A 27,284-nucleotide genomic window follows, 5' to 3' on the forward strand; every position below is an offset into this window, starting at 1 on the left:
GAAGTGTATCACCATGAAGGAAGGTATTGAGGTGTCATATGTTCAAGCTACACCCAGTGTGGACACAGGTCCCTTTTGCTGCCTGTGGATCAATATATAGAACTCTTAGTTCCTTCTCCAGCACCATGTCTACCTGCATGCAACCATGTTTCCTGCCATGGCAATAATAGTCTAAACCTGTGAAACCTGTTTTCATTTATGAGTTGCCATGACATCTTTTTAAACTTTTTAAACAATTCTATCCTTTAATTTTCTGCTGTTATGCATAAGTCCTTAACTTTATTACACAATCTGTTAGTCTTGCCTACTTTCTAAAATACTTATTCCAATTTTGTTCATGTCAGTGAAGGGCCTACTTGCTTTGTGATTCTCAGTCAAATGAAAATTTCACTAAGATATTGCTTTAGATTTTAGAACTATCTGCTTTTTAATTTCTTTTTTACTTCTATCACTCTTTATTGTTATTGTTGGTTTGTTTTGTCTTTCCTTGATTTGTTTTAATGATGGGTCAGTTGCCTGTGAAACATGGTCTTACTATATATAACATTATGTACTCAAGCCTGTGACAATTAACCTTCTGGGGTGTTAAGACTTCAGACATATGCTGTCATACACAACTGTTTCCTTTTGAAACTCGATCTTGCTAGTCATGTAGATCTATGCTTACCAATGTTTAAATGATGGTATATAGGATCACAGGATGCTGTAGACTTAATTCAGCCAAGTTTTGCTCATTCCTAGGTACATTGTTAATTCACTTATAATTTCTTTTTATATGTACTCACTTGATTGGCATAGTAGCCTCTGGAAAATTCACTAATAAAAAGGAAATATCAAGACATTTCTGTTCTAGTTCTAAAAATATTTGTTCTAGAATTTTTGTTGCTTATGCAGGTGTTAATACGTACAAATAAACTCTTCCAAAATGAATTTTTCTTTTTGAAAATTATGAACATGAACGTCTATTAAAATACCAAATTGGCTCAGCCAATGAATGATCAAATTATATTCTTGGATATGTCCTATATAAGCAAATAAAGCCAAAAGGTGGTTAATAGAGACACTAATTTTTAATTTTCTTCAACTGAAAATGCTCCAAGCAGGTTGTGGTGTCACAATTAAGACTCTTTTGCATTAAGGCAATTGTGTGGTGGTTGATGTAGCTGCCCAGATCGGGCATTGCTATTTGAAACTTCAGAACAGCAAAAACTGGAAAAGTGATAAGTGCATAAAAATGCTCTAGGCAGGAGGTTTTATATTATTAGCTTTTTAGATATTTTATTATTTAGCTAATTTATTATTAGCTTTTCTCTATGTAACTATTGGCTTCCAAAAGTAATGATCTAAAGTATTTGTGTCCTGATTTGATAGGTCAGAAACTTGGGATGCAGCTCACCTGGATAGTTTTCCTGGTGATGGTCTGTTCCATGCAAAGAGCCACAGATCCAATAAGAAGCTCTGATCCTGGGGAATAGCTAGGGTTGTCTGGTATGAGAAACAGTCATGTGCTACCATAGGATAGCATGGTTTTCTTGCTTAAGTGGACTTTATGTTCTAAAAGTAGCAAGAAGGTAAACCGTTAAGCCAAACAATAACTTACTACTTAGCCCAGAAAAACCCTGAGTTTGGGGTATTCTTTGTACCCCAGCCTGCCAAGTATGTGGTTACAGGCATGAGAATGAGACCAAGCTAAATAGTCTCTGATAAACTGTTTTTAATGTCAAAAAAATCAACAAAGTGTTTGAGCTGTTTCCGCCATCTTCCAATGTTGTCCAGATCACTCTGAAGCAGCACCCACAAAGGACAGCAGGATCTTCTCCGAGTTCATCACTTCTTTTTTCTGTGATGAAATCCCTTTGAAACAGGAAAGGTTTAGCTTGGCTCACAAGTTCTGAGGATTCTGTCAATGCTTACAAAGTCCCATGACATTGAGCCTAGAATGAGAAGAAACATGGAAGTGAGCACAATGTCTTCATGTGAGCCAGGAAGCAAGGACCAGGGTCAGAGTGAAAATATACCCATCAAATATTTACATGACCCAGCATGTCCCATCTACAAACAGCCCTATTAAGCATCTACATGAGCTAATCATCTCTCAATAGCATAGCCCTCTGGGAACCAAACTTTCATACTTGAGCCTTTAGAGACATTTCAGAGGCAAACCTTAACAGCTGAGAGGGAATTGGGGCTGTGAATGATCAGATGTCTATAACATAATGTTTATGTGAGCAGAAGATGAGGTAAGGGCTGGAGAGAGCTGGAGGGCAGAAGCAAGACTGTCTAAAAAGCAGCAATAAATGGTGACAAGGAGGGAGGAAGGATAACCAAACAAGAGACGTAAGGTGGGGCAAAGGGAGGAAGTGAGAGAAGATGTTAATATTCACAAAGCTCTTGACATCTGAGCTATCATCACTGGAATTATCTGAGTTGGTGCTTGAACCCTCCTAACAGCACCCTAACAAGCCAGGTTGAGCCACCCATCATCAGTAAACCAATCAAACTAACAAGAAATGGTAAAAAAGCAGGAAAAGAACATTAGCCTATGTGGCCACATTAGGATGAAGAACTAAGAGGTCCCTTGACGTCCAGGTCTGTCTTTCAGGCTTAGTATAAGGCTCGGGTTTAAATAGAGGACAAGAGATGTGCATAGCTCACTATTCCAGGCCAAGGTGTGGTCCTGCCTAGCACTGCTCTCTGCACCACTATCCAGTCTCTCCTGAAAAGTGCTCTAACATTCTCAGCCCTGTGTGAATCTCAGCACTGTAATAAACTCCTCTCTAGTCGGCACCAGGCTTCAGCTTTTTCCTTCTCCCAGTTGGGAGTTTCTGAGGCACTAATGTCTCTCCTTTAAATATCTTCAATCCTACCAGAATGGTTTCACTCTGAAGTAAGGTTCCCTAAGAAAGAAAAGTAAATATTTAAGCCAAGTGTGTGTGTGTGTGTGTGTGTGTGTGTGTGACCTTTCATAAATATATGGAAGGATTCCAAAGGCAACCTTATTTAGCCTACTCACAGGTGAGTAACCCCTGGTGAAAAGCACACACCTAAAGTATGGCACTCATATGTAATGAATGATGACCCAGTGGTCAAAGCTAGGTTGTGTTACATGCTACCAGAACCTTGAAGTGTAGCATCACCATTTTTCATGTTGATATATATGTTATTTCGTCACATATGTGTTCTGGATTTTGAACATATACCAAACTTTGAGGGACTTGTCCTTGAGAACTGGTCAACCTTTGCTTCAGTAATGTTTATGTGATAAACAAGTTGGAAGCAAAACCCTTCATGAGTCACATCAGTACAATTGTCAGCTGTGGCTTAACAAGGGCTCAGATGAGATTGGCTGATCTTGACTCTTGGTTGGGCTATGTCTTCTTCATACATGTCTTCTTTTAAAACTGAGACTTAAGAAGTACAGTCTGCCTGAGGAATCTTCGTGACAATTACATTGGGGTGGGGGCACACAGAGCCTCCAACACCCCCACCCCAGACTGGCTTGTTGTCCAGAGCTTTGATCAGTGCTGGTCAAGTGGGCCATAATCAGCATCACTGGGACAAGCAACTATAATCCACTGGGATCACTCAAGATACAAACAAAGATTTAGAATGAAATTATCTAGTCTATACAGCCTGAAAATCTGACTTTTATCTTTTGAAATTAGTATTGTGAGAGATAGCTGAAACGATGTAACTAAATTATTTAAATAGATTTCTTATCATCCGGTGGCAAAATATAATAAGATGCCTATTTTCTTTGTATATTTCACAGGTTTTTACATCATGTTTGGGAAGAAAAAGAAAAAGATTGAAATATCTGGCCCATCCAACTTTGAACACAGGGTTCATACTGGGTTTGATCCACAGGAGCAGAAATTTACTGGCCTTCCCCAGCAGTGGCACAGCCTGTTAGCAGACACAGCCAACAGGCCCAAGCCCATGGTGGATCCATCATGCATCACACCCATACAACTGGCTCCCATGAAGGTATGCAAGAATTCTGTCTCCAGGTTGACTTCAGCACCATGTCTGATTTGATCTAGTGTACCATCTTTATAAACCATATAACTTTTTAAAATGCCCATGTATTACCCACAGTTAGCCTTCATTTTGCAGCACATGAAAGGTAAATATAGTCTTTGGGTACTGATTATTGTAAAATTCAGATGTAAAATTAAGCTACAAAATGAAATTATATTTCTGTCAATAATATCCATCTCCTCTGATAATATCAGCAATAGCTCTAACCAAGTATTTTACTGGACAGATTTCTGCTGTCTTCTATTAGCTCTCAAAATATTTATACTACTAATATAAAATGTAATGACAACAGATTTCAATAACAACAAATCATATTCATAAGTATGCATATTCATTCTCATATATATATATATAGAGATATAGATATATATGTATGATTTGTATAGTAAGTGTGTGTATCTTCAAATTTATCTCCATAGTCTAAGAAAGAACTATTTCAAATAGTAGCAAATAATTTCTGTCATTGAATAATTTACCTGAAGAAACAACAGGTAGATTTTTGACAAGAAATGTTCATGACAGTTAAGTGTATAGAGGCAGAATGCAGACTCATAAAGTTTCACATATGTTCAGCTACTAAAAAGACAATTCCAAGGCTGCAGCTTCTGCTTTACTGGAGGGTAAGAATTCCATAGTCTCTCAGGCAGTATCCCACAAGTTCCCCATTAGAATACAACATTATAGGTGTTTATTGGAATATTATACATCAGAGCACACCAGAGTCTTCCAATCCCAACCAAGCATGAAACTCATTATACTAGAACACAACTGTGCTGTGAGGATACTTGGTCTGTGTGAACATGAATAGGGTATAAATTGTGCTAAATTATATATAAGGTGATTCTAATGGATGTGAACAAGGGACATAGTTGATAAGTGATAGAAGAGTCTGTTATCTCTTCAACTGACTGAATTGGAATTGTGATCCAATTGGAATTGTGAATGGTGGTTTTCAGCACTGGACAGCAGGCTTCAGAAGGTTTACCTGAGCAGAAATCTGCCACAGCAGCCAGTATTCTTTGGTGGGTCATGACTATTGTTCAGAAACTCTAGCTTACCTATTTTGCCTACAACTTGCCAGAGTATATGTGTTCTTCATAACTCATTTATACCAGGGCTTCTCAAGATGTATCACAGATCAGAATCATCTGACAGGTCTTGCTAAAACAAATGTTCTAGTTTAGGTTTCTATTGCTGTGAAGAGACACAATGGCCACAGAAATTCTTATGAAAGAAAACATTTAATTGTGATTGGCTTACAGTTGATAGGTTTAGTTCATTGTCATCATGAAGGGAAGCAGGCTGACATGGTGCTAGAGATGTAGCTGAGAGTTCTACATTCTGGATCCATGGGCAGCAGGAAGACAGAAGGCTCTTAGACCTGGTTTGAGATTCTAATACCTCAAAGCTGGCACCCAGTGACACTCTTCCTCAAGCAAAACCATACCTATTCAAACAAGGCCTAATAATACTACTCCCTATGGGCCTATGGGAGCCATTTTTATTCAAACAACCACAACACAGATACAGAGCTCTGCCCCTGTATCTGATTCAGTAGCATTGGGCTAGAGCTTCTGGATGTTCATTTCTAACTGGCATCCTGCTGGTGTGAAGGCTGCTGGTTTGAAGTCAGAGTTTAAAAACCTTTATAAAAGTAGTTCTTAAGGCTTTTTTACATAGGTGATATAATCAGCATGATTTTACACTGATTAAAAAAAAAGAATTTCAAGATATCAGAATTTTAGATTTATGACCAGTTCACTTTCTTGACCCCAAACCCCAAGCAAATAAACTGACTGAAATCATCTGAGTAGCCAAAGGAAAGTATGCCTTTTAAATATTTGACAAGGTCAGGAAATGTAGATCAGTGATATGGTCTGTGTTTAGCATGGGTTCAATATATAACATCTCTTCTTCCTACACAAAAACTGTTTTTCATACTTAACTGTTCTGTTCATAAGAACATCGTAAGTAATATTACCCAAGTTGTTTCTAAATTAGCTTTGTTATATGCAAAGAGACAATTGAATGGTTGCATCTCTTTGTTCCTATTGACTCTCAAACTTGGTCCTGAAAGGCTTACCCTGATCCTTCTTAGAATCACCAGGAAGATTCTGATTCAGTGTTCCTGGAGTACCCCACTGGTTTTCATTTATAACAAATTCTAGATGATCCAACAAATAGGACAACATCATGTAACTACCAATATTAATGAGGAACACAGTGACATGTGCTTGCAATCCCAGCACTTAGGAAACTGAAATAAGAAGAGTGAGTTCCAGGCCAGCCCGGGATAAACATAGCAATACCCTGCCTCGAAGTAAAGAAGAAATCATTGTCTTCACTGGACATCATGTTAATCCTTGTTCTTTGTTACAGCCCAGAAATCATTCTAATTGGTACAACAAAATGTAGAAACATAAAGTCCTCACAACTTCTACCTCACACAAATGAGCAGCACATTTAATGTTTTCTTCCTGTTTTCTTTTTAAATTTTAATTAGTATTCTAACAATAATTCTAAGTATACCAAAGTATATTTAAATTATATTGTGATGTCATACAATATGAATATCCTTGAACTACCTTTTTTTACTTAAGATTGGGATAAAAATTCTGATTCATACAGAGGACTTGAGTTTAGTTTAAATTTTATAACTTGCTCTTTTTTTCTATAGAAGGATGCTACAAACTATGAGTTATAACAGATAAAATTATCATGAACACATGAGTACTTGATTTTCATAGCATACTCTGGAATACTTGGAAAACTTAGATTCTTTGAGAAGTCTACAGTATCAAACTATTCTCATAGTAATTGAAAGCCATTTGTCATGTTTATTTATTATTTACTGAAGACACAGTAAGCCTTTCCAGAAAGTAATATATGTCATGGCTGATTCCTAAGGGATCATGAATTCTACACTCTTATGTTGGCTTTATAAGCTTCTTATTTGGGTGGTGATGGCACATGCCTTTACTTCTACCATTCAGGAGATGGAGGCAGGCAGATCTCCAAGTTCAACGCCAGCCTGGTCTACAGAGAGAGTTCCAGGACTGCTATGGCTACATAAAAACCCTGTCTTGAAAAATCTATAACAATAATATAATAACGATGATGATAATGTGTGAGCAAACAAAGTTTAAAATATTTTTTTTATTTTTAATATACTATATAGTAGACAGTTTTTAATTCTCACATAAACAGAAGCTTTTTGCATCCTGAACAAATTTTGGAAGTTCTTAAAATCAAAAAGTTTGGCGTTCATATCCAATGGAATTATCTGTGGTTTCCACAGTTTGAACCTCACACAGTACCCATTTTGTTCTCTTTTAAAATTTATTTTATATGCATTGGTGCAAAGGTATCAGATCCTCTGGAACTTGAGTTACAGACAGGTGTGAGCTGCCATGTGGATGCTGCAAATTAAATCCATATCCTCTGGGTTCATTCTTCTGACCACTGAGTCATCTCTTCAGCCCCCATTTTGTTTTTTGTTAATTGTTTTATATCTTCATCAAAAGAGACTTTTGTCTTCTCTAGTTGACTATTAATAGTCAAGTTACCATCAAGTCTAGAAGATGACTAAATATAATATCCTATTGTAACTGAACACAATTTCTCCAACTTGACAGTTTGATCCTTTCAATCACTTTTATGTGGATAAATAAGAATCTGGGAAAACAAATAGGATCATGGATGTTTATTCAGAGAGAAATCACTTATAACAGAAATAGATAACTGCCAGCAGGTTCTTGTCCCAAGGATGCCTCCAGATGCTATCTGTCTCCGACCAGGAAGCAAGAGAGAGTAGCCTAGAAAGACTCTTCTGGCTTTCATGCTGGCTTTTTGCCCTACACTATGGTCCTCACATTACCTTTCAGCTTATCTCAGTGACCTCTACCCTCTTTATTTTCATCCTGATATTTCTATGTGCCTCCTCTCAAAGACCAGAGATTTGACCTACTACAGCTTTCCTATCCTCCAATATGGGGAGGGCCTAGACCCTACTCCAAATGACTTGACAGATTTTGATGATCCCTCCAGGAGAGGAAACTTGGGTCAATGTGTAAAATAAGAAAAATAAATAAATAAAGGAAAAAATAAAAGCTGCCATTTTCAGGACAGCAGCACTCAGGATAAGCATCACTGGAGGGGATAGCCCTGCTTCTGTGTGGAGAAATATACCAGATTGACCAGGTATCTCCTGTATGCCTCTTGGAAGGCTCATCCTGGCATTTGTGTGACAGTTCTGTAGACACAAATGGATTATTCCACCCAGTGGGGGAACTTGGTAAAGTTACCTATTCTTTCTTATTCCACAAATGCATGTTGAAGGCAGCTCCCAGGTTTACAATTAAAACTGTACCATGGAAAGAGGCCCCATCATGAACAATTACCAGTTACCTCACCACAAGACTTTAGCATCTACTGCCACACTTAAGCCCAACGAAAACATATAGTGCAGCATTCAATGAAGTTATGTTACTGGGAAGTCATCTATGACAAAGATCGTTAAGTCTGCTTCTGAGCATCCCCGTTACAAATGCCTTTCTCACCATTCCTGCAGTGAAGATCTCTGATTGCATCACCAAAGAAGCAATGAAAGAGGTGACTGACTCCCAACACAGGACATGCACAGGATCTTACAGCACTTTGAGATGATGTTTTCTACAGCTCTGCTTCCAGGTCAGAAGTTGATGGCAAAGAATAACAGAGCTCAAATCTTGTTGTAACATGAAGTTTTGTTGAACTATACTAATAAACAGGCCTGACCAAAATGTAGAATACCGTTGCCAAACATTAGATAATGTTTACAGAGCAGAAACTGTTCAATATTTGTTATTTTTGACATCAATATAATGAGTAATGAAGTATTGAGCCAGTAGTGAGGGGGAAGAAACCTTGGATGAGTTCTACTCCACTCAGTTTCTAAGTTGAGTTATACTCTGTTATCTGACCCAGCTGCCTTTGGTTGCTCTGCACTTTCTTTCTGTGAATTTTTCTTCCATAAACTACACTTCCTAGCCTAAGTGTAGTTATGACAGCTTTCTCCATGCAGTGTGCACAGAGTCTCTTGTAGGCCTTCCATTCATGCAATCTATGGTCTCCTCAAGTCAGTCTAGCAGAATATTGAAAAGGAAAATGCCAAGCATTTGCCAAGAAGCAAATGAATAAACTTAAACCTTCAAGTGAATGCTGCTGGCTCTGTACAGAGTCCTCCCTTCTCCCTGAACTATCCATCCTTGAAGTTGTGCATCAAATCCCCCATTCACAAAACTCTCCCCTAATCTAGAGCTCTAACAGCTGACCTTGCCAATAATGAGGTTCCAATGTCTATGCTTTGATAGCTAGAAAATTCATATAAGCTGAAATATCCTCTGGATAAACTTACTGACCTCTGCTCTGCCCTCCTGGCAGTCATGACCTAACTGAAATCTAAAGGGAAAAGCTGTCCCTTGGCTTTCTGTGACTCCTACTTACACTAGTCAGCTCAGTGTGTGTGTGTGTGTGTGTGTGTGTGTGTGTGTGTGTGTGTGTGTGAACAAAACTGTAGTGTTAAAAGCCCACCTCCACTAAAATATGATGCTAATAAACAGTGGAACAACAAAAAGCACACAGTGGAAGTAGTTAACTATTATCTTTGTCATAGGAAACTTTTTAGAGCAAACCTGAAATCTTGCCCACAAAAACCAGTAAGACACCCAAGGCAGGAATTATCAAAGAAGGATCAAAGAGCTGTCCTCTATGCCCCTAAGAACCTCACCATATGCAAAAAGGAATCATTCTAAGCCAATAATCTCAGATCCTCAGTCCACCATCTTAAAGTCTAAATCCCCTATTAAATTAGAACTTGGTGTTAATGGAATATAAAGGTGTGATCTACTGAGTACAGTTCATGGATACAATTCTCCATCTGTGGACATGTGAAACTAGAGTTATCTGTCCCCAGAATTCCCAAAATACAGCGTTAAAGTAGGCAAAGTACACTTCAAAATTCTGACTCAAGATGAGAAATCACAGTGAATGAAAGGTATTAGGGAGACAGAAAGGACAAAGAATCCATTTGTCAATGTTCATCCTGAAGTCTAGCCAGGAAAATACTAGAATTTCCTGGATTAAAATATAAGGCATGGACATGTTCTATGGCTCTAGCTCCACCCTATTCACTTTCCTTCCTTCTTTCTCAACAAGTTTAGCAATGATTGTCACCAAAGTAGCCTTGTCTGCCTGCTTTACCCTGACAGTCACATATCTGGGGAGTCTGGGAGCCTGCTTTCCTTCACACTCCCTGTCCCTCTCATAGCTAGCTCCAGTGTTAATGTTGAAAGTGTCTCTTAAGAGCTTTGTGAACTTTATAGACTCCAATTGGCCTCACTCCATTAAGCAATTCCAGAGAGCCCTTCTGCTCTTTTTTGTGCTGCTGTGTCTTCCTGGTGAGCCTGTAGTTAGCCAGTGTCTGTGGGACACCCTCTCAAAATGGCCTCTTATCTGATCTTCTTGGTCTGAGTTCAAGAGTTGAACTACTATTATGCATTCACTCTTTTCTCTGGGATGTGCTGTTCTGAACATGACTTTCTCGGTTTCAGCATTTAGGTTGCCAGGTGGAGAGCATTACACTGTATGAGGCCATTGGATTCTGATTCATTTTTAAAATTTTATTTCAAGAAAAAAAGAATCATTCTCTTTAGGGTATGTTTCTCCTTGCAGGAAGAAGAGAGCAGAGACTCCTTCAACATTTTCTTTGAAATCTCTTTAATAATATTGCTGAATTTATCTCATACAACTTCTGCCTTCCACAAAACTCCAGGAAACAGTTCCACCACAAAACAGAGGTCCTCTTTCCAGCAATGTGCTTCCAAGGCCCCATCAAGAATATAGTCAAAGTGAAGTCTCAGCTGAGTCCATTCCTGTAATTTTGGGTCTTTCTAGCATGTTCCTCAAAATTTCTCCATGTTTCTTCCATGGTCTGGTTACAAAACCCCCATCATGTTGGTGAATTAATTTGTATCCCTCTTTAAAGGGGAAAGAAGCAAGGCATGGTTTTAAACAACTATGAGCCAGCAGGATTGCTGTGAGTTTCAGGCACCACCCCCCCCCCAAAAAAAAAAAAAACACCTACAAATCTGAGGTCTCTCCCTCTTCCACAATACGTGGATGAGCCATATTAGGATCTAATGATGTTTGGTGGGAGGGGCAACAAAGAAGAAAAAGAAGAAGGGAAAGAAAGGAAAGAGGGGGGAGAGGGAGAGGGGAGAAGATGTTATTTAATTCCTGAATATAATGCTGGAATTTTTATGCAGTTTCTAGCCTTAGCTATTAGTTCTGTTTCTAACCTCACCTGGCAGTTTCAGACACTAATTAGTCCAATTAGCGGGTCACACCTGCAGCCTTGATGGGTCTGGTTTTCCAAATCCTGTGATCGTTGTAGTTTTGTCAGAGACTTTTTTTTTTTTTTGAACAAAGAGCATAAAACAGGAAACTATTCTTTTTTCTGTTTTACCCTTTATCAGTGATGCTTCATGTTTTCAAGTTAGTAAATAAAAACACAGTCAAGGAATTGACACGGCTTTACAAATTAACAACAACTAGATAGAGATTTTTTAAAAAATGAGAGAACAGAGCGGGGAAGCTGAAGATAAGTAAAACTCAATTACAGTTTTTTTTTAAAAAGTGTGACTGGGTAAGTTCATACCAAAGTCCTGGTCTCAGCACTGTGTTCTGCCCCACAGAACAGCTCGAATCAGCAAGGGCAGATATTGCTGCCACCTGCATCATGGAGGGAGGCCTGGTAATGTAAGCAGAAGTTACATTACAGATGGCAGCTAGCTCAGATAAGGATTTCTTGGTGAATTATGATTTCCCTAAATTTAGGCTAGATCCATCTACCTGGGCAGGTTATCATGTGACTCAAGTCAAAATCTCGAGGGAGATGGGGCAGGGAGGGCACAATCAACATTTCACTCATGCTGCTTGTAGCTCCTCAACTGCAGCCAGTAGTTCTGACCCTTGCTAAGGTGTGACTTGGGGGATCCCAAGGACAGAGGCTGATAAATGGCAGATGATATTTTTATAAGACTGAACGAAAGTTAAATTTCCTGATAATTTTTTCCTGTGTTTTACTTATTTCTATAGCAAAACCTCTATTTCTGCCAAATTCCAAGAGAGGCATGTTCGATTCCCCTCTCTGGCATCAGATGTTTAAGATTTCCCTTGGAACATTTTGTTCTCTGAATTTGAGCTTTGGGTGCAGTACCAGGAATGGCCTGACCAGCCCAGCACATGTACCATCACCTGAAGTGGAATTCTTGGGGCACAAAACATGTGCACTATTCTAGTCACCTCGGCTGGCTCATCTCACATGATTGCCATGATTCGTGCTATCTCTAAGATCTGCAAGCCTTCCTCAAACTTGAAATATGTGTTGCTAACTGTTGAACTCCTCCATTCTGTGGATCAACGATTCCAATCTCCTGTGTCCATCTGTTGTAAAGACGTATGCCTTCATAACATATTCCCCCTTCCTTAATAATTCATTTCCCACACTGGTTTCTTTATGTCTATTTTCACCTAAAGCCATACTCTCCCTTCTGGACAGGCCTATGAGCTCATCCTATAAGCAGCATATGGTTGTTCATTGTGTCATTTGGTGTTCACTCAACCTGTCATTTACTGTAAGAATCCAGTACATTTATAGTTAGTATCATGACTCAGCTACTTGACTTTATCTCTTCTATACTACCTAATTGCTTGTTATTTCCCCCTTTGCTTCCTTCTCTCCCAGCCTGTACTAGCTTCGTGTTCCACTCATCATCACACAAATGCATTCCATCCTTTCTTGCTCCTTTTTTATCATATATCTCTTCCTTGTTTATATTTTATGAACAAAGTCCCAATTCTCCAAATAATACATTCTGTATCCTCCACTACCTACTGTATTCACCCCCTATTCCCCAGTCCAATAAGAGGAGACAATCTTCCAACCCTTCAGCCATCCCTCCTCTTCCCCTGGCCTACCCTGCAGCCAAGACTTCTGAAACATTTATAAGGTTCTAACACCTCTGACTCATTGTTTTGATAAAAAATAATTTTATAGCAATACCACTAAACTGATTTTACAGGCTCTGAGATCCATCTTAAGAATAATGAATCAATTGAAAGCTGGCCAAGACAGCAGCTGTAAGCTGTTACTCATCAAAATCCAACCAGCAGAGAAAGGGAAGTGGAAGGTATCAACAGTGTTCCCTGCAGAACTCCACTTCTTAAAAGTCAAGCTTCGGGCTTTTAGATAGCAGTCCCATTAATATTCTAGGGCTTTGTCCTTTCCTGGAAGTAGGTGAGAGTTCCTATTCTTGGAGAGGGATGCAGAACAAAGTGGAAGAATGCTTAAGTGGAAACAAAAACATGGTCTAGACTGGAATTTAGACTCAACATGTAGATGTGGCATTAGGCAATAGCCTGATGGCATTCTGTTTCCTAAAAGTATGTAGGAATGCTTCTTTATTCTTATAGTTAACGAGTTTTCGAGGATATGTGTGAATCTAACTTTTTCATTTCCATATCATTTCTGTCCTAAATTCAATGAAGTTGTTTAAGGTACACACTCAATTTTTAGCTCAGAGAATTTAATAACAATTATTTCTGAAATTATGGCCCCACCCCCTCCTTCTCATCCTGCCCTTTTGTGTAAATCCTTTACTTCCACATGCTTCCCATCCTTTGTATTTCTATACATTTTGAGATATCTCTTTTACTTCTCCGGTTCTTTGTCTCATCCCAGCTTGCCATTCATCCATCTCAAACTAAGCACAAAACTTCCCAGGCCCCAGCACTCTCATGACCCCCATTCTTATCATCACAAATGATCTAGCTGCCTCTTACACCAAGCTGTTGTCTAGCTCTCTATGCTCATTTCTTTGTGGAATATACATTTAGCTTGTCCTTGGACCATGCCTATTCTCTCTCTTGCTGCTGGATTCATTCAATTAGAATAAAAATATGTGCAATCGTACACAACATAGATATAGTTCCATCAAAAATGAACTCTGTATAGGTTGTGCACAACACACAAGTAGATGTGGGTTTGGCAATGCAGTCTAAGATTTGTATAGTGGGAATCATGTAAATGATTCTAACACTGCTACCAGTGGCTAGGTCTGCCACTTTCCTCTCTCTGAGAGGTCCTTGTCCCATTATGAGAGGATAAAAATTGGAATCCATGCCTAGAAACTAGTGGGTTGACACAGGCAGACTCAGAAGAAGATCCTTTTCCACTTCTATCTCTGAGCATCCAGGACAGAAACTCTTGAGTCTTGTGTTAGCTTTATGCAGAGACAATGTTGCTCAAATCCATTTCACAGGTCTCCATGTTTCTCTTGCCAACATTTACCCTTGCTCACCTGTGCACAGCTGGAGCATGGGCACCTTCCAAGCCAGATCTGAGCTCAGATGTCTTCCATGCCAGTCCTTGCCAATGTCTAAGAGAGGTAGCACCACCAGATTGAGCATGGAGAAGTGTACCATGCTTGAGTTATGATCCTAGAATCCTTTCTGCCTTCCATGGCCTTTCTGGAGAGGCCTGAATTCAAATTGCCATTTTTGCATTTCAGGTCACTTTGAACACATGGCTGCCATGTCTGAGATCAGTACTGTGTGCTAGAGACGGGGCAGTGAATGAATCAGGTGGACATGTAGGTGTGGTCACAATTACACATACAGAGTATGGAGAAGGGAGAATAAAGGGTACAGTGGCAGAAGTTGCACAACCCATTTTTAGCCTTCAGCCCAATCTCCTGCCATGTTATCTGTACTCTGAAGGCATCCATTTCATCTTCAGACACTGTTGGCCTCAATGGGTGCCTTGGAAGGAAGGTGATCATGGCGCTGAGTAACCCAGAACTCAGGCAATTTGATGAATGGTTGAGAACACTGGTAATCTGTCAAAGACTCTGGGAGAGAAGTGTAAGTCTTCTAGCACTGAAGGACTTCCTGTTGGGAGCAAAATTCAGCACCATCTAGAACACCCCCCCCCAATGAGGACAAATGAGAAAAGCCAAGGAGAGAAATCCCAGAGATCTGATGTCCTACTCAGTAGAGCAGAAGTTGGATTCGGTGTGTGCTTTCCAGTCTCTACGTGGGAAAGCAGAAGGCATCCGGCCATTAGGAACACCCAAGGATTGGTCCAGCTGCTCACACTGGACTCAGCCCAGCAAACGGAGGGAAAAGAAGCCAGGAAGGATGGGGACTCTAGGAAAATTTCAAGGATTCAGTGTCTGAGAGGAACAGCCACTCTTGAAGAAGGTGAAAAGAGTGTGTCCAGGGGCTATCAAATTTCATCTCCAAGGACAGATTTCAGTTTTCCATACCTCAGATCAGATAGCACTTAAGTCTCCTAGGACTGAGTATTGCCTTTTTTTTTTTTTTTTTTTTTTTTTTTTTTTTTTTTTGAGGTTGGTTTGTTTTCCTTCTAAACCTCTTTGCTTCTGTTTGCTCTAGTCCATCTGGGAGGACGCACTTTTTAATCTTCTCGGGTTTCTCACACCCCAGTACTGAACTGCTGTCTTCATTCTCTGAGCATCCCTTTAAATAGTTTGAGTGTTCTACTTAGGGGACCGTACTGTCACCCAGCAGTTGCTCCATAAATATGTAATGACTAAGCTAACTTAAATCCAGGACCGAGGAACCTTGTCATATGTATTCCGTTCACCTCAGCAATAACACAGGGCAGAGGTGCTTAGCGCAGGAATGCGGGAGCCACCAGAAGTAAAGCTACGTTTTTCAATTTGATTAACAATTAACCCAATCATGGTAGGGAGGTAGCTGGTATTTTAGCGGCATATTCTGTGTACCACAGTATCATCAGCTTCCTCCGACTTGTTCTTATAGAAGCCCTAAAGGTTGTAAATTCCTTACACTATGCCTCCCTCTACTGGTATAAGTGTCACATTACATGACTATATGTCAAAAAAAAATTTTTTTCTGTTTACAAGTTCAGTTTAATGCTAAATACTGTGTAATATCTTTCTGTATATCCAGTCTTTTCTTCCATTGTTTTTCTACTTAAGGGCACAATGTAAACACATATCCTCAATGCTTGACAACATAGCTTTTAATTTTTTTGATAATTTGATATTAGTAATAATACCGATCATGCCAAAAGTTTGAATGTTTAGATCCCTGTATTTTCTCTAAAACTGAGTAAAGCAATCTGCCTCAATTTTTCTTTTTTTTTTTTTCAGTTAGAGGCAATAGTTCCTGTTTCTGATGCATACTGACCAACTGGCAGAGAATAATGAAGTTATGAGAGGGAAATTACTTAAGACATAATTTCTCTTGGTCTCACCTCCAGCTTCTTACTTGATGTCTTTGAAATCTTTGTGCTCACAGGCATCTAAGATGCCATCTAGGACTTGAAAAAGGAAATGTACTAACCTTGTTATTCTCTTTGCAGTTTACATTTCTTAAAAATATGCAAAGGTGCCACCTAGTGGCCTAGAGCAGTATCACAGCTTTGCCCTAAGCAGCTTCGAAGGGAAGAGCAGACAACTGTTAACACCTGTGCTGCCATGTTGGGTATGGCTACAGTGAGGGTTTAATTTGTCAGTGCTTCCACTTACAAATGACAAGAAATTTGCATTTTAATTAGCAAAGCTGATCCCATTCTGAGATAAACAAATGTTATCCTGTCAACTCCTTCAGAGTAATTGGTTGGTTTTGCCTTCTGAGTTATAGTTTGAACTTTTCCATACTCTGTTGCACCTCTCGGCCCTGTTGTGTCTCAGTCACACATGAATTTGATTTCCTGTTAGAAAGTCTCTGTTTTGGAAAAACCACATGTGGATGCTGTCTCTAGTGCCTGCCACCATGAGAGCGAACATCTTGAGTATGTAGTCAGCTCCTGTGTCCTCTGGTGAATATAGACCCACCCAACATCTACATCTAATTGCAGTGACAGGCAACTTCCAAGAAGGAACTCTGTAACAATGTCCATCTTGAATCAGCAGTCACTTTCCTGTGGGTCCTGCATGTCCACTTTATACATCATGAAGTCAAACAGTCCAGACAAGAGCAGTATCTTGCCCAAATGGCTAGTCTTGCCATATTGAAAGTAAACTTCATAACGCGTTTCTTCAATGTCCATCTTCCATTCTCCTTTCTGGTACAGGTGGTGTTGCCAGGAGTATTTATGTCTTATTGTCAAGAAAAACTAAACCATTTTAAATGCCATATTCTTTAGGTCTTTGAAAGGTTTGAAGAATGTCTATCCATCTCAAATACATCTCTATATACCTAGAAAACCTAACACTATAAATTTTGACTATTATAGGTAACTATATATAATCTATACTAATTTATACATTTCTAAATGAGGCATATAAAGACAATACCTAAACAAAAGTAGAAATATACATACGACAAAATTGAACTTAAATTTGTATCAATAAATGAAAATCCATTTCAACACAAAGTATTCATATTTATACCATAATTCCCTTTTTACCTTTAAAAAGAAATTGGTTGTTGTCATTAACCATTTATAACCAACACCATTTAAATGAAAACAAATTTTTATAGACAATATTTGGGAATTTTGGCATCATTCTTTCCAAACTTCCTGCTTCCTGCTGGTAGGGGGCGCTGTCATGGGGAATCCTAAGAAGACACAGAAATCCTGGCTGTAGTCTACAAGGCTGTTTTGAATGTTGGATCACCAGGAACGCTGTTTCAGGGGGTCTGGCTTGCTCAAACCACATTAGTCTGGAAGGAATCCACAGATTTTTATTTTCTGTGGAAACAAAAATGGAAATCCTTTCTCCAGTGACTTGTCCTTAGACTTAAATTTTGAAGTCAAAGTGTTTTTAAAATATATAAATTGAATTAATTCAGCAGTATTTCCTTCAACAGTTGTTTCCTCAGCAGTCAAATGATATAAAGACAATATAATGCCATACAGTACACAGATTCTCTCTGAGCTTTTCATCTTTACATGGCTTTATTATTACTCTGTTTCTTTTACTTTTTATTTTTTCATTTTTTGAGACCGGATTACTCTGTGTAACTTTTATCTGTCCTGGAATTCACTCTGCATACCAGGTTTACTTAGCAATCACAGAGATCTGCTTGCCTCTGTCTCCTGAGTGCTGGGATTAAAGGCATGTGCCACCATACCCAGCTGTTCTCTGTCTTTTTAAATCATTTTTAAAATCATTTTTTTTCTCTCCCAAGCCTATGTATATTTTAAAACACTGTAAACCTTTAGCGTTTTTTTTTTTTATCTGAATCTGTCTTTATTGTAAATCTTTATCTTTTTCTAGCCTGAGTCTTTTATCTGGTAAGCAACAACATTTCTAAAATGAAAGTCATAGCTGTGTTAGCCCCAGTTTATCAAAGATGGTGGTGGCTATTTTACCGCCAGCACTGAGAGCTATGGTCATTGTCTTGGACTATGCTGTCATCCAGCAACATATTGCCAGCTTGGAGATGTGGTCACTGCCATTGCCAGCTCTGGTACACACCAATAAATTGCTAGCAGTGCTTGTTTAAAGCCGTGTGGTTTTTTGCCGCTCATACTGAGTCAGGAAGCCTCCCTTAAAGGAGCCGTGCAAATATCTGCTTGTCTCTCGCAAAACAGAGTAAAATGCTGCTACCAAGGAACCTTCCTTGTCTCTGTTCTTTTGTTTCTAAAACCCATTTTAAGCTTTTGTTAAATTTTAAGTGGCGCTATATGTTAGGAGTAGTTTTTCTGCCTGCCGCTGATTTTGTCCCGCAGCTGCAGAAGTTTCCTATCAGTTTCATGTTGTTTTTTCTGTGTCCTTCAATGTGGTGTCTTCTGAAAAAGGGAGCTTACCATGTAGTTATGGAGTTTAACCAAGGACAATTGCAATAACATGTGTTGTTTGGGTGACTTCTGGAACCTCCTTGAGCAATAATTCATAGAGACAGTCCATTTCTTGCACCATATTTTCTGTTCACTAGCCCATGTCTTCTGAGAACCATGTTACCTGCTCATGCCAGGTAAAATTCCTTTCAAACTGTTTTTCTTAAGTTATCTTTTGAAGTGAGTTTAGAAACTTATGGGTTTTCATAAGGTTTTGTCATACACCCTAAGGTTCCACTATTCCTCCTCTACCCTTGGCCCTATCCTTGATTATTCCTTTACTCCTCAGAACTCATTTGATATGAAAGATAAGGGAGGAATGAATAACTAATTTAACACTTCTTAGAAAGCTACATATTTCATTAATTTTTATCTAAACTAAAAGTCCTTTTTAAAAATGTTGTTTATGTTATGGTTAAAAACAGAAGTTTTGCACACACATTAAAGCATGAGTGTGGAGGTTAGAGGACAACTTGCAAGATTTGCTTCTATCCTTCTACTAATTGGTTTCCAGAGACCAAACTCAGGTCATCAGCTTTGGCAGCAAGTACCTTTGTACACAAGGTATCTTGCTGGCTGTCTTTAGCATTGGGGGGATAATTTCATGGGGTATAGAATTCTAGTTTAATGGAGAGGGTTTTTTCCCCTCTTAAGTTAAATATTCATTTCTTCATTCTTTAAAAAAAAAAACTCTAATTTCATTGATTTGAGTGTGCTTTTGTACATGTATCTGTATTACATACATGAGTGCATATGTGCCATATGCACTCTTGAATATTGGAAGTCAGTTCTGTCCGTCCACTGTGTGGGTTCTGGAAATCCAACTCTGATCAAGTTTGGTGGCAAGCACCTTTCCTCACTGAGCCATCTTTCTGGCCCCTCTCTTGCATGCATGACTTCTGAAAAACTAGATGTAATTCTTCATTCTCTCATAGGCAAGAAACCCACACTCCAACTTCATTCAGAAATTTTTATGAGCTTTACTCCATGACTTGGGATTACATGACTAGGTACAGTTTTTCTTTTGTTTTCACACTATCCTGTTTGGTGTTATAATATTTGGTTGTGAATTTGGGAGTTTTTCCATCAGTATTGTTCCAAGCATTTTCTTTCCATTCTCCCCTCCCTTTCTTCTTCTTGTATTCCATTACACACATGCTCAACCACTTGTAATTACATCATTTCTCCTAAATATTTTCTTCCACTTTTTTACATCAATGTTTTTCTCTGTGTATTCTGGGTTGCCTTATTTCTGTTAAGATAATTCCGAGTCCTGGGATTCTGCAGCTCTCCATCTGACCAGTGAGCCCACTAAAGGGATTCTTTGTTTCCATGAGGTTGTTGTTGATCCCCATTGTTTCTTCTTGTCATTTTCTTCTTTGGCCTATTTTGCCCATATGCTCTTACATGGTGTCTACTTTCCTCATCACAGCTCTTGATATTAATCATAGCTGTTTCAAACTCCAGGTCTGATTATTCCAACATATGTGCCACATCTGGTCTTGGTGTTCTTGCTGTCTCATCATGTTTTTTTGTTTGTTTGTTTGTTTTGTTGTTGTTTTTTGCCTTTTGGTATAATGGGTAGTGGGTACAGGGAATTGTGAAAGTAAGATTTTGGTGATGTGAGGGGTATAATATGGGGAGACAGCGATGGTTCCCTAATCCTGGGATAAGGCCCCAGGCTTTTTAGCCAAGGTGTTCCCTGCTGTGTAAACTTCACATGAACTTTTACTTCTGCTATAGAGGATGGCTAGAAGTCAGAGTTGATATTTCTCTTCTGGGAGATAGTTGAGTGCAGGGAAATGAACCCCCAGTAGATCAGTCTGTGTTCCAAAAGTTCCTCTAGAGGAAAGCCTCCTCCCTGAGAAGAGAAGCTGTGTGGTGTTTTAAATGACTCCCTTCATCTCTCGCTGACAGAAACAAGAATTGATTAGTCTGTCAGTGATGGTAGAAACCTAAAGCTGAGTAATTTCTGGAGGTAAGATTTAGAACTAAGTGTAGACACCCCTCTCTGCTCAAGCTTGGATCCCCTGGAGATTTGAGCTCTGAGATTGTCCTGTTCATCCATCATACTCCTACCCCAGAACTACTCCATACAGAGGATTCTGCATATGTAACTCTGCTCCAGGTCGATGTGGTTCTCCATAGCTTTCTGTTTGTACAGTTTGGATGGCAGTTTTCACTGTGGTATCACTTCTTTGAAAACACTATGAATTTGTTCAGCTTAGAATTTTCCTTTTGTCTGCAATGAAGTCATAACATTCAAGCCCTTATATGCAAACTCAGAAACTAAAGGTCCCACTTACCTTAATAGGTAGAGTGTAATCAGACCATAGTGATACTCACTCATTATGTATATTCTGGCCGGTTCTGGAATGGCCACTATGATGGCAACGTGGTAGCCCCAGAGCTTGTCTGCCCACAAAAACTAAAATATCAGCTCTTTAAATTCTCACAGAAAATGTTGCCTGTTCTAGGTGACTTAAATATATTAATATGTCACATAAAAGCTTGCTTCTTGTTTATGGTGTTTATATTCTAGTCATATATTATATTCTAATAATAAAATGTAATGTATTTCTGGTGTGATAATGTCAAGAGAAAATGAAAGATGGAGAAAAGGGATGGACATAAGGTGGATGGTAGTGAGGAAGGCAAAATGGATTTCAGCAGAGCTGTGAACTGGTGTGTGGGAGCTCGGCCAAGGTGACAGAGCTTGTACTGTCTGGACAGAGAAGAGACATTAAATATGCAAAGAGGAACAGAGAGGACAAGAGCGGCCAAGTGTAGAAGCCTAGAAATGAACAGGAAGCCTCAGTGGGAAACTCCCAGTCCATTCAGTCTTCTTGTTCAGTTGACCCAAACACTGGAATATTTTGAGCTACAGACCAGTGACACTGGGGACATCTCATTCCTTGTACCTCTTTATATAACCTAAAGAGAAACACACACACACACACAGAGAGAGAGAGAGGGGGGGGGAACAGGCTCCCCTAGGCAGCTTAAGGCAATAAGACAGGCACAAAAGATGTATGAAGGAAGTGCTCCAGCAAGACCAGGCAAGGGCATGAGGAGAGGATGCAGGAAAGGGGAACTGAGGAGAACAGCACAGCTTCAAGCAAATTCCCAGCTTCACTCTGTAAAGGAATCATTCTCCATGTAAATCTCTGCTTTGGGGAGAGGGGTGATACCTTTATTGCTATGCAGGACAGAGGTACTTTTTTCTCATGGATAAGCCCCTGTATTTAGCAGTCATTATACAGAAATATGATCCAGTAGTGGTTGGGATAAATGAAATAAATTCACAGGTGTTACTGGCTCTCTGCTTATGCAATCAAAATAACCTCAGTAGTCTAAGGAGAGTCCCTTGTAAATGGGTAACTTGGTTCTTTGCTGCATCTAAAAATAATTTTTTAAAAATCTCTAATACTGGGTAACTTATAAACTAAAGAAATTCATTTCACAAGTTCTGTAGAGAGGGAAATGCAAGGTTGAGTGATAGAAGGTTTAGTGTTTAGAAAGGCTTGATCTCTTCCAGTATGGTGCCTTAAATGTTGGTCTCGTGTGCATGGGGAGCCGGATAAAAGGATCCGATTAGCTCCCTCTACCCTTTCACAAGGTCATTTTAATGAGGTTATCTCTGAAATTACCCATGTTTTAATGTTTTTCCCACATATGAGTTCCCACATATGAACTTTTGAAGTGACACAAGTATTCAAACTAGAGTATAATGACTTCCTGGTACAGTTAGTGAGAAACAAGAATCCAGGAGGAATGGGGCAGGCCAGGTAGTTAATGAATCCAAGCAAATCCAAGTAAATAGTCCATCGTTTCTGCTCCAAAAACCAATGAAGAAATTCTGTACCATAGTTATCAGTATGTCAGCATCTTATATTTATCATTTAAATAGCAGGCACTTGTCTTATTTGATGTTCATTAAACATTTTAAAGTTTTTGAAATTCTGGCTCACACTTGTAAGCTGAGGAAAGAATATCAGCAGTTCAGTGCTAGCCTGGACTACCTGAAACCATATTTCAATTGAGAGAGAATAAAAAGGAATGTTGCATGTGAACTGTATATGCCAAGGAACAAAACATTATGTATTCCCTATGCCGACAAAATTGCTTGAAAAAGCACTGATAAATTGTGGCCTAGGACCACTCACCCTCATCTCCAAGTAGGATGTAGCAGAGTTGTTTAATAGCAATCTGATTACATGGAAGATGTAGGCTAATTCATCAGTTTCCTTGATATTAATATTCTCCATAATGGGTAGTCTAATTCTTAATCATTCAGAATTTGCAATAGCTTTTTTTGTTTGTTTGTTTGTTTGTTTGTTTGTTTGTTTTTGGATAGCAGTGTGTGTTCAATGTTATTACTTAGATACTTTAAAAGAAGGATACTCCCTTAGCCTAGAGTCAGGAGGGAGGGCCTAGACCCTACTTTAAATGACTTGACAGATTTTGATGATCCCTCCAGGAAGGAATCACCCCCTGTGGAGTTGGAGGGGTGGATAGGATGGGAGGGAAGAAAGGAGGGAGCGGGAACTGAGATAGATATGTAAAATAAGAAAAAATAGTAAGTATATATATTTTTTAAAAAGAAAATTTTTATTAAGCACTTGCAGCTGCTTTCATCTATACTCACACCAGGGGGCAGCCTTGAGTCTTTTTGAAATCTTTAGTTCTCCCCAAACAATGACTATTTAATTGAAAACACACACACACACACACACACACACACACACACACACACACACACACAACCCTATTTCACAGGATTACCTCTGGAGCATTAGGCATTTCACTCCTTCTACTGTCACTAGCTAATTACTAGCCTTCTAACAATGGATTTAACGTTACCTGTCCTGTCTGTGTTTCTCTACTCCACTTAGGACATCTTTTGTGATCCATTTGAATTGTAAACGGGACAATGTGCTACCTGCCTTAAAGATCCACAAGCTAATAAATGGACCAATTTTTAAATTCCTAGAGTAGAAAGGTTTCAAAAGGCTATTATTTACTGTATGGTTTTCCTAGTACAAAAATCTTTTAGCACAGTGTGTCCAGTGGTCAAGCATAGGATACTTGTACATCCTTGCCTCTAATGGCTTTGGGTAGCTAAGGACCGACATCCTACTTCCCAGCCTGTATTTCCTGTGGGTTGTTTGGTGTCAAATTATCTTCACCACTAACATAGGCCCCACAGAAAGAAAAAATGATTTGTACTGCATACACTTTGTTGTTTGGGTTGGCTATATAAACACCCATTTAAATTAAATGGTGATACCACTGATACCCAGCTGTCATGAGAACAGATGCTTCAGAAGATGCCCAGGACTCCAGCTGCAGGCAACTAATTCTTTCTACTCATCATCATGGTCCAGACTGAATATGAAGGTCAGCGAGAGCTTCCAAATCAGAGTCTCTAACCTTGGTTAGAAGACCACCAAGACCCCAGTCCTATCCTCACTCTGTCATCCGGTCACTCCTATTGTGTGACATAAAGCCCACTGTCTCAGTGCTAAGACATGTCCTTCTTAATCTGAGCACTTCCACCAGGCCTGGAATCCACTCTTTCCCAAGAGTGGGTATGATGTGGTGAAGGGACATCATGAATTCACTGGCTTTATTCTGCACCACTGAGTATTGCTCACTGCTTGCACCCTTCCTCTCCTATCTTGCTTCCATTTCTATTGGCATCAGGAAAGGGAGCTGCTACTGGACAGTTTGATTTATTAAGGTTGTCAAGCCCAGTCTCCCACTAATAGTAGAATGTGGTGGAACGGAGCTGCCAAGGAAAGCAAATTTACCATAAGAGACTCGAATGCTGTTTTTGCAGCTTCCTGTACATGTATTTATCTTGCAATCCCCCAATGGACCTTGCTTCTAATTTGAGAATATGTGAACACTGGACACATAGTTCTCTTTTAAAACGTTCAATAAGATTGTACAAAGATTTTGGTAGTCAAAATATTTGCCCTCTAATTTCAAAAAATGAGATGAAAAACTAATGAAAAAGACTTTACTAAAACTCATGAAGCTCTAGCCATGTCATCACGGCTAAAGACGGCTATGATTTCCTATCTGTCTGAATCCACAATGGGAAGCATCTCTACTTCCTGTTCTTGGAATGATCTGCTGGTTCTAGAACTTGGCTAAAGAAGTCATGGGATCCCCCTTTCATTTCTTAACTAATATAATCTCAAAATCAACCAAAGGTAGTAAGCACCATATAAGAACCTCTTTTCCTAACTCTGTTGAAATCCAACAATCCATCTGAGTAGCATAGAGTGTATTCCTAATATTGCATGTTTCTGTTTTCCCCCAAATTGATGTGTTAGCATCCTGTCACCAGTGTGACATTGTTTGGAGGTGGGGTCTTTGGTAAGTCATGAGAGCCATGCCATCATTAAACAGATCCCAGAGAGCTTTCTCCACTCTTCCACCACAAAAGCTTGCAGGACAGTCTCTTAAAAGCTTGAGGCAAAAAAAATAGACCCTGATTTGGCAGTGAATACTCTGCTTGACCTTAATAATTGTGAGGAACCTATTTCTGTAGTTTAAAATCCACCCCTTCTATAGTGTTATGATAAAGAGGCAATGTGGACTTAAGAGATACTACCAAAACAAAGCATCTTGTGTTTTTGTCACATATGCATCAAAATCAAGACAGTAACCCTGGGGCTTACTGTCACTTATGTCTCAGGGCTGGATTGGTTAGTTATTTTTATTAACTTGACCCCACCTAAAGTCACCTTGTAAAAGGGAACTTCTAGTGAAGAATTGTCTCAATCAGATTGGCTGGAGGGCATGTCTAAGGAATTATCTTGATTGCTAATTCATGTAGGAAAAGCCAGCCCAACAAGGGAGGCATCACCTCTATGCAAATGGTACTAGGTTATATAAGAAAGCATCTGAATGAGCCAGCAAGTAGAGTTTATCCACAGTTCTTGCCTTTATTTCCTGCCACGAAGTCCCTCAATGATGGATTGTTGCCTGGAAGTATAAGCCAGATAAACTTTCTCCTCATCAAGTTACTTTTGGTCTGGGTATTTTATCACAGCAACAGAGTAAAACTGGAACAGGGCCAATGGTGAAGATACAGTGAGAAGTTCCCTGCACTGAGTTGCCTTCATCTTTGTTTAATGAGTCTGGAAGTGTTCCTTGTCTTCCTGTATCTGTTGTAACCTTGGCACTTCTGAAGAGTATAGGCTACCAGTTTCTTGAAAGGGCCCCCAATTGGGCTTAGCCTGATACTTCATCATAACTGGGGTATACAGAAAGACCATTATAACAACATCTGAAAAACAAAGCTGTCTTTTCATTGTATGTATTCCATATATATATATATGGAATTTTAAAATGCTCTTTAATGTTACTTATTCCACCCCCATATCCCATACTCTACTGTGCTCTCCCATCCACAACTCTAATTTAATTCTTCTTGATCCACTATTCCAATTTAACCCTTTATACCACTGAGTTCTATCTCCCCTCCACTGAAACCACACCAAGAGCCATTACTAATTTCCTGACCTCTAATGATATTCCAAATGAAACACACATATCAGAATGTTCAAAGCATATGTCTATAAATAAGATAAAATTCAAAACATTTGTCTTTATGGGTCTTGGCTACTATATTCATGTTTAGAATGTCTGTGATGCCTTTAATGTTAGGGTTTTTTGTTCATTTGTTTGTTTGATTTGTTGATTTGTTTTTGTTTTTAATGATTTGGGGTTTTTTCTCAAGATGTTTCTTTTTTGTTTGTTTTTTTTTTTTTTGGCAGAGGGAAATTAACTTGTGATGTCTATGTTTCTTATTCTGTGCAGATAGAGCACCTGGAATTGCTTAAAAAGTCAAGGCTCATGTTCTCTCACTGTCTAAAAGTTACTGTTATCATGTGTCATACATATATACATAAATACATACATACAAGACAGAGAAGCTCACAAGTTGCAAGTATACTGCCTGCATTTGTGACTTTTTTATTGCTGTGAAGAGATACTGTGACCAAGGAAACATTAAACAGGAAGAGTTTATTGGGGTTTCTAGTTCCGGAGGGTGAATCTATAGATATCATGTAAGGTAGAACAGCAGCGGGCACACAAGGCACTGTAGCTGTAGCTGAGTCCTCACGCCTGATCCACAGACACAATGCAGAGAGAAAGTTAATTCAAAATCATGTGGGCTTCTGAAAACTCAAAGCCCACATCCAGTTCTTCCCACAAGGCTACACCTCCTAATGCTTCCAAAACAGTTTCACCAACCGGAACCAAGTATTCAGATATATGAACAAACGAAAGCCATCTTTAATTCAACTACATACTTCCCAGCACATTTTCACAAAGATAATTACAT

The 27,284-nt window shown here is 39.1% G+C and overlaps 1 protein-coding gene across 1 annotated transcript in view; it reads left to right on the forward strand.

The window, feature by feature from the left end:
- The first annotated feature begins 3,767 nt into the window (after positions 1-3,767).
- The window catches only part of Pak5 (p21 (RAC1) activated kinase 5), an 84,720-nt gene continuing 61,203 nt past the window's right edge, over positions 3,768-27,284 (forward strand). Inside the window, exon 1 of the mRNA XM_051183298.1 lies at positions 3,768-3,987. Coding sequence (XP_051039255.1) covers positions 3,784-3,987 — 204 coding nt within the window. The 5' untranslated portion in view covers positions 3,768-3,783. The remainder of the gene's footprint in view (positions 3,988-27,284) is intronic.

Source organism: Phodopus roborovskii, unplaced genomic scaffold (genome assembly GCF_943737965.1).
Source record: "Phodopus roborovskii unplaced genomic scaffold, PHOROB, whole genome shotgun sequence".
Taxonomy (NCBI): Eukaryota; Metazoa; Chordata; class Mammalia; order Rodentia; family Cricetidae; genus Phodopus; species Phodopus roborovskii.